The 16,000-nt window shown below is 35.2% G+C and overlaps 1 protein-coding gene and 1 long non-coding RNA gene across 2 annotated transcripts in view; both read left to right on the top strand.

Annotated features, from left to right (window-relative positions):
• Positions 1-599: 599 nt before the first annotated feature.
• On the top strand, positions 600-6,722 carry LOC134577542 (uncharacterized). Its single transcript, XR_010086038.1, has 4 exons — positions 600-710; positions 2,030-2,056; positions 3,387-3,413; positions 6,711-6,722. It is a non-coding gene; the product is annotated as an uncharacterized LOC134577542 (long non-coding RNA).
• A 943-nt stretch (positions 6,723-7,665) lies between these two features.
• Positions 7,666-16,000, top strand: part of LOC134576959 (mucin-22-like) — a 44,279-nt gene continuing 35,944 nt past the window's right edge. The window contains exons 1-4 of the mRNA XM_063435620.1: positions 7,666-7,732; positions 8,737-8,766; positions 9,067-9,096; positions 9,647-9,676. Coding sequence (XP_063291690.1) covers positions 7,666-7,732; positions 8,737-8,766; positions 9,067-9,096; positions 9,647-9,676 — 157 coding nt within the window. The remainder of the gene's footprint in view (positions 7,733-8,736; positions 8,767-9,066; positions 9,097-9,646; positions 9,677-16,000) is intronic.

Raw genomic sequence — 16,000 nt, 5'->3', positions numbered from 1 at the left:
GGAGTCTTTATGTGCAGTGTTTTGCACATATTTAAGTGTCATAGAAGCAGATGACTTTAATATTTAATTCCTGTATTTAAAATAGCAGTCATATTTTTCTGATTGCTTGGATGAGAAGCTAAACAGAGGGCTCTGAGAGGAAAGTCTCACCTTGCATGAGATTTGCTTGGTAAAGCATTACAGTGCTACAATCATGAGAAACATTGCTTCCAAACCAAATATCAGATTGGTCTGACTAAAATGCAGTGTTTGAGAAGTCCATTATGTCGATCTTTCCCAATTTGAAACTTCAGTCTGTGTGATGCCCTCAAAGATCTAAGTTGGAAAATATGTTTTGGCAAAATTTTTATTTTTCTCTCAAATATTGTTTTACAAATTGTGTGATTTTTGTTTTTAAATTTCCTTGCATACTTTAGATTTTTTTTTTTTGGAGAATGTAAAATGAAGATTTGAAAAAACATGTGATGAAAAGCATCAACAATTTTTCTATGTATGTAAGATAGAATGGCTCTGTAATGGACTTTACCTTTTGTCACAAAGTGTAAGCCTGTCCATAATGGAATATTTAGCTGCTAGTCTTCTGCATTTTATAATTAGTCTGTATTATTAAAACTATCTACATTTACCTATTGCTGTTGAATATTAAATTAAATCATTAGCATATTTGTATCTTTGAATTCCAGCTTCAACTTCAGATACTGCAACTACAGGTAACAAAACATTTCTTTTGATGCATATGTTTAATACAGTTTCTCAGAATGCAGAAATTAATAACCAATGATCACATTCACCCACAAGGTGCAGTGCAAATGACAACACTTATAAAAGGAAATTACCTTTTGCACAATATGTATTTGTAAATATAAAAGGATTTTTTTAAATTCCTTAAAAAAATAACGCTTTTTGACCTTTTTTCAATTTTTTGAAGACATATCTTGTGGGGAGAATTTCCGAATGTTATTGACACATATTGTATAAATTGATATCCATGATGCTAACTTAGATATTTAAAGTAAAATGTATGATTCAAATCATATGTTTGTAATGATTTGTCCTGCATAAAATGTTTTGCTTTTTCTTTTATCAAATGTTACTATTATCTTGACATTTATACATCTAAATGATCCACATAGTAAGATTAAGAATTAGAATAGTGACAGGGCTCAATAAATCTAAAATACAAAAAAAGAAGAGTACTCACATTTTTAGCCAGGACTCCATTGTAGAGCCATCTAAGTGGAAAGGGCCCACTCCGCTCAGCAGTATCTCATCACGATATTGCATACCATCACAAGTCTTCCTTCTTCAAGCCTTCTTCACTGATTTGAAGGGGTCATGTGGTGTGGAGTCTTTATGTACAGTGTTTTGCAAAGATTGAAGTGTCATAGAAGCAGATGACTTTAATATTGCATTCCTGTCTTTAAAATAGCAGTCATATTTTTCTGATTGGTTGGATGAGATGCTAAACAGTGTGCTTTGAGAGGAAAGTCTCACCTTGCATGAGATTTTCTTGGTAAAGCATTACAGTGCTATAATCATGAGAAACAATGCATCCAAACCAAATATCAGATTGGTCTGACTAAAAATCAGTGTTTGAGAAGTCCATTATGTCGATCTTTCCCAATTTGAAACTTCAGTCTGTGTGATGCCCTCAATGATCGAAGTTGGAAAATATGTTTTTGGCAAAATTTTAATTTTTCTCTCAAATATTGTTTGACAAATTGTATGATTTTTGTTTTTAAATTTCCTTGCATACTGTAGATTTTTTTTTTTTTGGAGAATGTAAAATGAAGATTTGAAAAAACATGTGATGAAAAGCATCAACTATTTTTCTATGTATGTAAGATATAATGGCTCTGTAATGGACTTTCCCTTTTGTCACAAATTGTAAGCCTGTCCATAATGGAATATTTAGCTGCTAGTCTTCTGCATTTTATAATTAGTCTGTATTATTAAAACTATCTACATTTACCTATTGCTGTTGAATATTAAATTAAATCATTAGCATATTTGTATCTTTGAATTCCAGCTTCAACTTCAGATACTGCAAGTACAGGTAACAAAACATTTCTTTTGATGCATATGTTTGATACATTTTCTCAGAATGCAGAAATTAATAACCAATGATCACATTCACCCACAAGGTGCAGTGCAAGTGACAACACTTATAAAAGGAAATTACCTTTTGCACAATATGTATTTGTAAATATAAAATTATTCCTTTAACTCCTCAAAAGAAAAACCAACACTTTTTTGAGCTTTGATAATTTTTTGTTGTTGACATATCTTGTGTGGAGATTTTCATTTTTTCATTTTATTGACACAAATCATATACATTGAGATTCATCATGCTAAATTAGATATTTAAAGTAAAATGTATGATTTAAATCATATATTGTAATGTTTTGTACTGCATAAAACATTTAGCTTTTTCTTTTATCAAATGTTACTAATATCTTCACATTTATACATCTGAATGATCCACAGAGTAAGAATTAGAATAGTGACAGGGCTCAATAAAACTAAAATACTAAAAAGAAAGAACAGAACTCACATATTCAGCAAGGACTCCATTGTAGAGCCATCTAGGTGGAAAGGGCCCTCTCCGTTCAGCAGTATCTCATCGCTATATTGCATACCATCACAAATCTTCATTTTTCAAGCCTTCTTCACTGATTTGAAGGGATCATGTGATGTAGAATCCGTATGCAAAGTGTTCTGCACATATTGAAGTGTCATAGCAGAATAGGACTTTAATATTGCATTTCTCTATTTAACATAGCAGTCATATTATTCTGATTGGTTGGATAGGAAGTTAAACAGAGCACTTTGAGAGAAAAGTCTCACCTTGCATGAGATTTGCTTGGCAATGCATTGCAGTACTATTCTCATGTTAGGTGAAGCTTCCAAACCAACCAATCAGATTGGTCTGAATAAAATTCAATGTTTGAGAAGTCCATTATGTCGATCTGTCCTAGTATGAAACTTCAGTCTGTGTGGTGCCCTCGATGATCGAATATGGAATATATGTTTTGGCAAGATTTACATTTTTCTCTCAAATATTGTTTTACAAATTGTGTGATTTTTGTTTTGTTTTTAAATTTTCTTGCATACTTTGGATTTTTATTTTGGAGAAGGTTAAATGAAGATTTGAAAAAAACATGTGATGAAAAGCATCAACTATTTTTCAATGTATGTAAGATAGAATGGCTCTGTAATGGACTTTTCATTTTGTTACAATTTGTAAGCCTGTCCATAATGGAATATTTTAGATGATAGTCTTCTGCATTTTGTAATTAGTCTGTAGTATTAGAACTATCTACATTTACCTATTGCTGTTAAATAGTAAATTAAATCATTAGCATATTTGTATCTTTGAATTTCAGCTTCAACTTCAGATACTGCAACTACAGGTAACAAAACCTTTCTTTTGATGTATATGTTTGATTAAGTTTCTCAGAATACAGAAATTAACAACCAATGATCACATTTAAGTACAAGGTGCACTGCAAGTGACAACACTTATAAAAGGAAAAGGAAATTACCATTTGCACAATATGTATTTGTAAATACAAAAGGATTCCTCTAATTCTTCAAAAAAAATAACACTTGTTTCATCTTTGATCATTTTTTGTTGTTGACATATCTTGTGTGGAGATTTTCAGAATTTTATTGAAACATATTGTATAAATTGAGATCCATCATGCTAACTTAGATATTTAAAGTACAATGTATGATTCAAATCATATATTTGTAATGATTTGTCCTCCATAAAATGTTTTTCTTTTTCTTTTATCAAATATTACTATTATCTTGACATTTATACATCTAAATCATCCACATAGTAAGATTAAGAATTATAATAGTGACAGGGCTCAATAAATCTAAAATACAAAAAAAGAAAAGTACTCACATTTTTAGCCAGGACTCCATTGTAGAGCCATCTAAGTTGAAATGGCCCACTCCGCTCAGCAGTATCTCATCACGATATTGCATACCATCCCATATCTTACTTCTTCAAGTCTTCTTCACTGATTTGAAGGGGTCATGTGGTGTGGAGTCTTTATGTACAGTGTTTTGCACAGATTGAAGTGTCATAACAGCAGATGACTTTAATATTGCATTCCTGTATTTAAAATAGCAGTCATATTTTTATGATTGGTTGGATGAGATGCTAAACAGTGCGCTTTGAGAGGAAAGTCTCACCTTGCATGAGATTTGCTTGGTAAAGCATTACAGTGCTACAATCATGAGAAACATTGCTTCCAAACCAAATATCAGATTGGTCTGCTTAAAATTTAGTGTTTGAGAAGTCCATTATGTCGATCTTTCCCAATTTAAAACTTCAGTCTGTGTGATGCCCTCAATGATCGAAGTTGGAAAATATTTTTTGGCAAGATTTTAATTTTTCTCTCAAATATTTTTTTACAAATTGTCTGATTTTTGTTTTTAAATTTCCTTGCATACTTTAGATTTTTTTTTTTGGAGAATGTAAAATAAAGATTTGAAAAAACATGTGATGAAAAGCATCAACTATTTTTCTATGTATGTAAGATATAACGGCCTTGTAATGGACTTTCCCTTTTGTCACAATTTGTCAGCCTGCCCATAATGGAATATTTTAACTGATAGCCTTCTGCATTTTATAACTTGTCTCTAGTATTAGAACTATCTACAATTACCTATTACTGTTGCATATTACATTGAATCATTGAGAACATGTGTCTCTTTGAATTTCAGCTTCAACTACACAAACTGCTGCCACTACAGCTACAGATTTTAAGAATTTTATTGACTGATTGTATAATTTGAGATCCATTAACATTGAAAAAAGAAAGATACATATTTTAAATCATCACAAATCTTCCTTCTTCAAACCCCTGGTTTGAAACTTCAGCCTGTGCGGTGCCCTCACTGGAAGGGATTTGTTTTTTTGAGGCTAGATATGTTTTGAGGGGTGGGGGAAATTTTTTAAAAATTGTGTGTTTTTTATTTGTAAATCTCTTTGTATATGTTAGATTTTTCTTTGACCTTTTTTGCAGATTTTAAAATGACGTTATGAAAAGCATCAACTATTTTTTTACAGTAATGTAAGATAAATTGGCCTTGTAATGGAATTCCCCTTTAGTTACAATTTGTCAGTCTGCCCATAGTGGAATACTTTGGCCTTCTGCATTTTATAATCTGCCTTTAGTATTAGCAGAATCTACAGTTACCTGTTACTGTTGCATATTAAAATGAATCATTAACATATTTGTTGCTTTGAATTTCAGCTTCATCTACACTAACTGTTGCCACTACAGGTAACACAATATCCTGTTTCAATGTATATGTTGATACAGTTTCTCAGAATGCAGAAATTAACCCCTTAAGGACACAACTTGTTGAATAAAAGGGAATCATGATGGAATATTTCCGTCATGTGTCCTTAAGGGGTTAATAAGCAATGATCACATTCACCTACATGGTGCAGTGCAAGTGACAACATTTAAAAAAATGAAAAGGAAATTACCCTTTGCACAATATGTATTTGTAAATACAAATTGATTTTTTTTAATTCCTCAAAAAAATAACGCTTTTTGACCTTTGTTCAATTTTTTGAAGACATCTTGTTGTTAGATTTTCCGAATGTTATTGACACATATTTTATAAATTGAGATCCATTATGCTAACTTAGATATTTTAAGTAAAATGTATGATTCAAATCATTTATTTGTAATCTTTTGTACTGCATAAAACATTTTGCTTTTTCTTTTATTAAATTCCACTGTTATCTTTACATTTTTATACATCTAAATGATCTACAGAGTAAAATGAAGAATTATAATAGTGACAGGGCTCAATAAAATTAAAACACACAAAAAAAAGAAAATGAAAGAACAGTACTCACATGTTCAGCCAGGACTCCATTGTATCGCCATCTAGGTTGAAAGGGCCCACTCCCCTCAACAGTATCTCATCACGATATTGCATACCATCACAAGTCTTCCTTCTTCAAGCTTTCTTCACTGATTTGAAGTGGTCAGGTGGTATGGAGTCTTTATGTGCAGTGTTTTGCACAGATTGAATTGTCATAGCAGGAGAGGACTTTAATATTGCATTCCTGTATTTAAAATAGCAGTCATATTATTCGGATTGTTTAGATTGGCAGCTAAACAGAGCGCTTTGAGAGGAAAGTTTCACCTTGCATGAGATTTGCTTGGTAATGCATTGCAGTTCTACTCTCATGAAAAACAAAGCTTCCAAACCAACCAATCTCAATTGGTCTGACTAAAAGTCAATGTTTGAGAAGTCCATTATATTGATCTTTCCCAGTTTGATACTTCAGTCTGTTTGGTGCCCTCGATGATCGAAGATGGAAAATATATTTTGGCAAGATTTACATTTTTTTCTCCAATATTTTAAAATGTGTGTGATTTTTGTTTTTACATTTCTTTGCATACTTTGGATTTTTTTGAGAATGGAAAATGAAGATTTGAAAAAACATGTGATGAAAAGCATCAATTATTTTTCCATTTATGTAAGATATAATATCCTTGTAAAGGACTTTCCCTTTTGACACAATTTGTAAGCCTGTCCATAATGGAATATTTCAGCTGATAACCTTCTGCATTTTAAAATGTGTCTGTTGTGTTAGAACTATCTCCATTTACCTATTGCTGTTAAATATTACATTGAATCATTAGCATATTTGTATTTTTGAATTTCAGCTTCAACTTCAGATGCTACAACTACAGGTAACAAAACATTTCTTTTGATGCACATGTTTGATACAGTTTTTCAGAATGCAAAAACATAATAACCAATGATCACATACACAACAAGGTGCATGCACCTTGGAAATTACCCATTGCACAATATGTATTTGTAAATATAAAATGATTCCTATAATTCCTCAAAAAAAAAAAAAAACTTTTTTACCTTTGATCTATTTTTTTGAAGATATATCTTGAGTGGATATTTTCAGACTGTTATTGACACATATTGTATAAACTGAGATCCATCATGCTCACTTTGATATTTAAAGTAAAATGTATGATTCAAATGATAAATTTGTGATTTTGTTTTGCATATAAGGTTTTGTTTTGTCTTTACGAGAAATCACTGTTATCTTTACATTGATACAGCTAAATGATCTAAAGAGTAAGAGAAAATATTATAGTAGTGATCGGGCTTAATACATCTAAAATACAAAAATGTAACATATTTCATTCTTACCAATTTTTTCACTTAAGCATTGAAATTAAAATCTATGCAATAAATAACTTGTTTTTGATTTTGCATCATATAAAATGTTTTGTTGGTATTTTGTTTAAATTAAATTTCAATATCAACAATACATTTTCTTATCTATGTCACTCGCATGGTGTAAATAACACTAATAATAGTCAGGGGTGCAATAAATCTGAAATAACTGTAAGAGAAATATTTGACACGCTCACAAGTCTTCCTTTTTAAACCTTCTTCACTGATTTGAAGGGGTTATGTGTCGTGGAGTTTGTATGTGCAGTGTTTTGCACATATTGAAGTGTCAGAGCAGGATAGGACTTTAATATAGCATCCCTCTATTCAAAATAGCAGTCAGATTATTCTGACTGGTTGGATAGGAAACAAAACAAAGCGCTTTGAGAGAAAAGTCTCATCTCACATAAGATTTGCTTGGTAATGCATTACAGTACTACTCTCATGAGAGATGATGCTTCCAATCAGATTGTTCTGACTGAAATTCAATGTGTGAAAAGTCCATTATATATCGATCTTTCTCAGTTTGACACTTCAGTATGTGTGGTGCCCTCAGTGATTGAAGATGGAATACATTTTGTGGCACGATTCTAATTCAGTTTTTCTAATATTTTAAAATTGTGCAGTTTTTGTTTTTAAATCTATTTGAAAACTTTGGATTTCTCTTAGGCATTTTTTGGATAATGTAAAATAAAGATTTGAAAAAAAACATCTGATGAAAAGCATCAACTATTTTTACATGTAACTGCCTTGTAACCAAATTTCCCTTTTGTCACAATTTGTCAGCCTGCCCATAATGGAATACTTTAACTGATAGCCTTCTGAATTTTATAACTTGTCTCTAGTATTAGAACTATCTACAATTACCTATTACTGTTGCATATTACATTGAATCATTGAGAACATGTGTCTCTTTGAATTTCAGCTTCAACTTCACAAACTGGTGCCACTACAGGTAACAAAATATCCTTTCTTTTGATGTATAAGTTTGATACAGATGTTACGAATTTTATTGACAGATTGTATAATTTGAGATCCATTAACATTGAAAAAAGAAAGATAAATATTTTAAATCATCACAAATCTTCCTTCTTCAAACCCCTGGTTTGAAACTTCAGCCTGTGCGGTGCCCTCACTGGAAGGGATTTGTTTTTTTAAGCTAGATATGTTTTGGGGGGTGGGGGATATTTTGTAAAAATTGTGCGTTTTTTATTTGTAAATCTCTTTGTATATGTTAGATTTTTCTTTGACCTTTTTTTGCAGATTTTAAAATGACGTTTTGAAAAGCATCAACTATTTTTTTTACAGTAATGTAGATAAATTGGCCTTGTAATGGAATTCCCCTTTAGTTACAATTTGTCAGTCTGCCCATAGTGGAATACTTTGGCCTTCTGCATTTTAGAATCTGCCTTTAGTATTAGCAGAATCTACAGTTACCTGTTACTGTTGCATATTAAAATGAATCATTAACCTATTTGTTGCTTTGAATTTCAGCTTCAACTACACTAACTGCTGCCACTACAGGTATCACAATATCCTGTTTTAATGTATATGTTTATACAGTTTCTCAGAATGCAGAAATTAATAAGCAATGATCACATTCACCTACATGGTGCAGTGCAAGTGACAACATTTAAAAAAAGGAAAAGGAAATTACCCTTTGCACAGTATGTATTTGTAAATACAAAAGGATTTTTTTAATTCCTTTTTTAATAGCCTTCTGCATTGTATAACTTGTCTCTAGTATTAGAACTATCTACAATTACCTATTACTGTTGCATATTACATTGAATCATTGAGAACATGTGTCTCTTTGAATTTCAGCTTCAACTACACCAACTGGTGCCACTACAGGTAACAAAATATCCTTTCTTTTGATGTATAAGTTTGATACAGATTTTAAGAATTTTATTGACAGATTGTATAATTTCCGTTAACATTAAAAAAAGAAAGACAAATATTTTAAATCATCACAAATCTTCCTTCTTCAAACCACTGGTTTAAAACTTCAGCCTGTGTGGTGCTCTCACTGGTAGGCATTTGTTTTTATTTGGCTAGATTATATATTTTTTTTTGAGGGGGGGGGGGGTGGAGACTGGGCAATTTTTCCAAATTGTGCGGTTTTTTTTTAAATCTCCTTGTATACGTTAGATTTTTCTTTGACCTTTTCTTGCAGACTTTAAAATGAAGTTTTGAAAAGCATCAATTTTTTTACAGTAATGTAAGATATATTGGCCTTGGAATGGAATTCCCCTTTAGTTACTATTTGTCAGTCTGCCCATAGTGGAATACTTTGGCCTTTGGCATTTTATAATCTGTCTGTTGTAGTAGCAGAATCTACTGTTACCTGTTATGGTTGCATATTAAAATAAATCATTAACATATTTGTTGCTTTGAATTTCAGCATCAACTACACTAACTGGTGCCACTACAGGTAACAAAACATCCTTTTTAATGTATATGTTTGATACAGAATTGTTATATTGTGAGTTAGCCAGAGACGGACAGGAGAAGTGTGGGAACTTTATAAAGGCTGTTCCTACTTTGAAACCTTAATCTGCTTAGAGCCCTTTTAAGAGTAAAGTTGAAATGATTTTTTCGGATTAGAATTTTTTGCATATTTTTTATCTTTAAGTCGTATTAAGCATTATAGATTTTTCTTTGGCAATTTTTGGAGCTTAATAAATGAAAACTTGGGGCATGGCCTGGCTGATGGTGCGGACGTTCGCAAGTGAGTGCAGCTCCATCCTATATCGGCCCATACAGCGACTAAACAGCGATATTGACCAGAAAAAAACATTTAAAGTTATCCCCCAAGATGGCTTAGAACAATGGGAAGAAGCACCCTAAAAAAGGTGAGAAAAGTGGGTTAATCAGCCGCCAAAACTTCCTAACTCTCAAAACAAAGAGCAAGATGACACCCTGCCACTATCAGGCCCCACAACGACCAGAGGCTTGCCTGTCACACAAGACATACTACAAGAGTGCCTGGATGTAATGTCCGACAAATGACTCAACTTCAATAGGTCAATATCAGACCTCAGGGAAGATGTGCAAGATTTGGGAGACCGAAGTCCGTGCATGGAAACTGCATGGGTGAATACGCAGAAGCGCACAAAACACTAAATTAATGAACCTCAAAGACTGGTCCAGAAGGCAAAATATAAGGCTGCAAGGCATCCTAGAAGCAGTGAAACAACCTGACCTTATGGAATATCTAATGGGATACTTTAACCCCTTCAGGACGGAGTCAATAGTACACGTTCTGATCAAAACAAAATGTAAACAAAAACTGGAATTTGCGCTATATGTCTGTTCACCCGTAGTTCCCCTCTTTCATATTATATGCACCCACACTTATTATATATCATTTTGTTCAGGAGAAACAGGGCTTTAATTTATCATTAACTATTCATATATGGAACATAATTTATTATGCATAAAATTTAAAAAAATGTGAGAAAATAATATTTTTTTTAAAATTTGTATTTCCATCTGACATTTTAGTTGTGAATGTCATAATACTGTTAGGTTTTACTGCAAAACAATGCACATATGTGTAATCAGCGCTGTCTCACGAGTACAACAGTACCCCCCATTAACAGGTTTATGGTGTTTTGGAAAGTTACAGGGTCAAATATAGAATGTTCCATTTTCAAATTGAAATTTGCCAGATTAGTAATGTTACCTTTGAGACGTTGTGGTAGCCCAGGAATGAGAATTACCTCCTTAATGGCATACCATTTGAAAAAGTAGACAAGCCAAGGTATTGAAAGTGGGATATGTTTAGTCTTTTTTAGTAGCCACTTAGTCACAAACACTGGCCAAATTTAGCGTTCATATACTATTTGGGCAGTGTTTGTGACTTTTTTCTTACACCTCCTACCAGCAGGGGGACTGTCTGACATTTCAGACAGTCCCCCTGCTGGCAGATCCACAGCCAGCTATATGGGGCCATGTGATCGCTCTTTGACAGCGGTCACATAGCCCCCGGGGGCCTCATTTGTGAGGCAGCCCTCCAGAAGAGGATTGAATAAATCTCACCTCCTGGGGCTTCAAGCCTTTACGGCGTTCTATGCCGCCACAACGGCTTTAAAGCCCTTTAAATGCAGGACGGCATAGAACGCCGTAACGGCGTTAAGTGGTTAAAACCTTGACCCCTGATCTTTTTACCAATGGACCGAGCATGCAGAGTTGCAAAACCAAAGTTTCTGCCAGAGGAGGCACCCAGGGATGTACTTTCCCACATGAATTACTTCCACGCAAAGAAAGCAATAATGAAGGCCTCCAGATAACGCAAGGACGTCCCCGACCAATACCGCTCTGTACAGCTCTTCACCGACCTTTCTGCACTCACCCTCCAGAAATGGCAGGAATACAAAGAAGTCACCAATGCTTTCCGTCTGCAGAATGTGTCCTAACACTGGGGTCACCCTATTTGCTTGCTTATCCTCAGGAATGGGACACTACACACCATTTCATCCCTGGAAGAAGGGAGGAAGAACCTAAAGATCCCTCTTAGTTCCAACCAGAGTGGAAGAAGGCGCGTGCCTGAGAATTGCGGCTTGGCATTCTGTCCCACAAGCTGCAGACCTTGCATTGACTTACTGCTGGGAAGTGTCAGCATGGTGTGAGTTCCACCTTACACCTTAGCTATTCAACCACAGTAGCTTAAATGTCTTGTGTATATGTTCTGGGTTTAGCTTACTATCCTTCTCTGGTTCTGGGTTCTACTAGTTCTGTCTTGTTTTCTTGTTTGGTGCCTATCTCAAGTCTTGCCTTGTTTCTAGTACTGGATACAATCTTGCTGCAGAGCCTCCCTATTCAGCTCCTGGGAGGTCTGCTAATTTCCAAGCTCCTAGTTCCTGGTATCCGCTGAAGCTGATTCAGGGTCTTGGTATGTGGCTGCACAAACGCTGGTGCTCAACACCAGGGGGCGTGTGGTTGCCCTGCACCAGACCCTGCTAATCCACCTCCACACTGTGACTCTTACTCTGAACATCAGGCATACTGGGTCCCGGTCCTGCACCGCCACCTGGATAGTGTCTGGGTCCCGGGCACCAAACAAGGAAACAAGACAGAACTAGTAGAACCCAGAACCAGAGAAGGATAGTAAGCTAAACCCAGAACATATACACAAGACATGAGGAAAACATGAACATAACATGGGCATGACTGGACAGGACTGTACATGGGCTGGGTATACAAACTAAAACAAGACAAGATAACATAGCAAAACAAGAGGAGAAATAACTAAGTGCTACCTATGGAAATCATGGGGATTAGTCACACTATATGATCATACATTGCATAAGCCTGCCAACAACGCCAATGTAACCCATATCTGGCAGGTCCTACACTGCCTAATATATGCTAAATCAACAAATAGACATATATAGCACTTACCTGCAAGAAAAACTAAACAAGAATTGTAACCAGAGTACTGGATACTAGAAGCCAAGGCCACACATCTCCACAGAACAGAGCAGGACGTGACAGTTATTTAGTTTATTTTAGTTTTAATATGTTAAATGCACTGTTATAGCGCAGCAATAACCAAATCTCAGTGACTATAGCACTAATAATAATGCCTATCAGATGCCACATGACAACAGGGGGCATCCCCTATTCCACACCTGACACTTAATGCTAAAGTGACGTACAGCCACCGTACTATGCTACCACCCAGATGACAACGTATGCCCCTCCTGACAGGGTACAGGTGTTTCCACCCTCTACCAGCGAACAAACCTACCCCCACGCTAAGTCTTCAATGTCGGGAGTAGGTGGGCTCCTTGTGTGGAAAAGACTTAGACAACTGATGGAACTGAGGGGGAAATGTATCTATACACCTCATTGGGGAGCTCCATAAGAGCTTGGTCACTCATCTCCCTATAGAGATACACTAGTTTCCATGCCTATAGCTCATTGCCGAACATCTCTGAGAGCTACAGCATATGTATTGAAATAAGAGAGAGAAAAAGAGAGAAAAAAGTTTTTTGTCCTGCTACACGCCCCAGCTAGTGTTATTCCATCTAAAACACCCAACAGACCCTTCACTGACTATGAACAACTTAGAGCTGGAGGTTCCAAACTACTTATGCAAATTAACCTACCTACTGAAATATAACCGATACCTGCTACAATGTTGTTATTATATGTTGTTATCCGTCGTTCTAAACCCTTTGCCCATATTAGAGGATCAAAAGATCTCTTAGGCAATCACGATCGATTAAGGGTACCAGATGAGGTGAAAAGCTGGCTACTTGTCATGGAGACAAATTATGGACCGATAAACCCCCCATGTCAATCCAATATAAAGCAATACCATGCTCCCACATGGTACCTAACCCGAGGTACGACACCCATACTTGCGTTACAGAAGTGGAAGCTACGCTCATCTTACTTCTTCATTATGGTTCACTCTCTTCTCTTCCTCTTAGTGTATAGTGTGTGTAAATGTTAGTGAATAGTGTGTGTAAATGTTAGTGTATAGTGTGTGTAAATGTTAGTGAATAGTGTGTGTAAATGTTAGTGTGTAGTGTGCATAAATGTTAGTGAATAGTGTGTGCAAATGTTAGTGAATAGTGTGTGTAAATATTAGTGTATAGTGTGTGTAAATGTTAGTGTATAGTGTGTGTATATGTTAGTGCATAGTGTGTGTAAATGTTAGTGTATAGTGTGTGTAAATGTTAGTGTATAGTGTGTGTAAATGTTAGTGCATAGTGTATGGTGTGTGTAAATGTATAGGGCTGCATAATATGGGGGGAAAAGCCTACAGTATTTCTTTTTCTTACATTAATTGTAATGATTTATTCCCCCCTCCCTGTGTCTTACCTGTGGCCATGGAGGGGGGATCACATTGTCTGGAGTCAGAAGTCCTGAGGCATGGTGCAGCCCCCGCTACCTGTATTCTGCAGGGGGCCCAGCACACTTGAAATATAATTCCCAGCTACTCTCGATTAACGCTATATTTGTGTGCACATAGCTAATGTGGGGCCCAGGACGCCCTGAGCAGTCCGTGCCCCCCAGGACCGCCGGGCCCATGACAACCGTCATGGTAGTCATGCCCGGATGGCGGCACTGACTCCACTCACAGGAGAATGACTACACAAAGTTTTCATCTCCCCCAAGACATACACCAGAATAGATAGATTTGGAAGGACAGCACCTCGACCAAATCATGGACTGCTCCATAGGTCGAATCAATTGATCACACGGCCATAACTTTATCTGTCAATGATAATTATGACTACAAACATAAGAGCCCATGGAGACTCAATGAATCCCTTTTACATGACCCCTCCTTTACAGATGACATCGAGGTAGCAATGAGAGTATTCTTCTCAATTAACAAAACGTCAAACACCTCTATTAGCAAAACCTGGTAGGCACACAAATCGGTCTTTAGAGGCCTACTAATACGAAGAGCATCGCAACAAAAGCGGAAAAATCAAGCTCAATGGATGCTCTGGCACAAATGATTATTAGATCTCACAAAATAAAGCCTAACCAGGAGATACCCTACAAAGAGACATTCTGGACATATTAAAAGCACACACTTTATAACAGGTAGGTTAATCTCTACAGATTGAAAGCCGCTCATTACTCACAAGGCAATAGAGCAAGCAAAACACTAGCAACAAGGGTGAAGCAGAGGGAGGTGAACTATAGAATCCTGTAAATCATCAATCCCTAACAATGAAAAAGTGATATCGCCAATAGAAATAAGTAACACTTTTGCATCATGCTATGAAAAGCTCCACAGCCTAGCACAACATGACTAAATGCACAAACCGACCGAGCAAGAGATAACTGACTATCTCAATGACATAGCATTACCGAACCTCACCACAGACCAATTCATAAACACGGTGAAAGCTTTATACAGCCACCCTTCAGCCAGAGTCATGACTATGGGACTCTGCTCCACTCAGTTTAATATAGCAAATGGCTCTCATCAGGGTTTCCTTCTTTCCCCAATGTTTTATGTCTTGGCACTTGAACCCCTGGTAGCAAAGATATGGGCAGAGCCATCCATACATGGAGTAACACTGGGACCGAGAGAATATAAACTTAGCCTTTTTGCGGATGATGTTTTCCTAACCTTGACGCAACCGCACATATCACTACCCAACCTGATGAAACAGGTTGAAGTCTTATTAAGCATTATGGATTTTTCTTTGGCATTTTTTAAAGCCTGGAAAAGGAAAATAAAAAAATAAAATAAAAAAAATTTAAGCTTTATAAAGGGCTTCCCTATTTGTCAAAAATATGTAAGCCTGACCCTAATGGAATCATTTAGCTAAAAGATTTTAAATGTTTTATAATTTGTCTGTAGTAGTAGAGATATCTACAATTACCTGTTACTGTTGCATATTAAATTAAGTTATTAACATATTTGTCTCTTTGAATTTCAGCTTCAACTGTACAAATTAGTTCCACTACAGGTAAATGACCTTTCTTTTTATATTTATTATGATTATTATTTTTTTAATTATGTGTAATTAAATGGAATCATTTAGCTAAAAGATTTCTAATTTTTATAATTTATCTGTAGTATTAGCAGTATCTACAATTACCTGTTACTGTTGCATATTTAATTAAGTTATTAACATATTTGTCTGTTTGAATTTCAGCTTCAACTGTACAAACTAGTTCCACTACAGGTAAATGACCTTTCTTTTTATATTTATTATTTTTTATTTTTTTTTTATCAGCATTGCCAATGATAGAAAAAACAAATACAAATAAATCC

Source organism: Pelobates fuscus, chromosome 11, assembly GCF_036172605.1.
Source record: "Pelobates fuscus isolate aPelFus1 chromosome 11, aPelFus1.pri, whole genome shotgun sequence".
In the NCBI taxonomy this organism is placed as follows: domain Eukaryota; kingdom Metazoa; phylum Chordata; class Amphibia; order Anura; family Pelobatidae; genus Pelobates; species Pelobates fuscus.
This window is presented reverse-complemented; position numbering and strand designations above follow the sequence as displayed.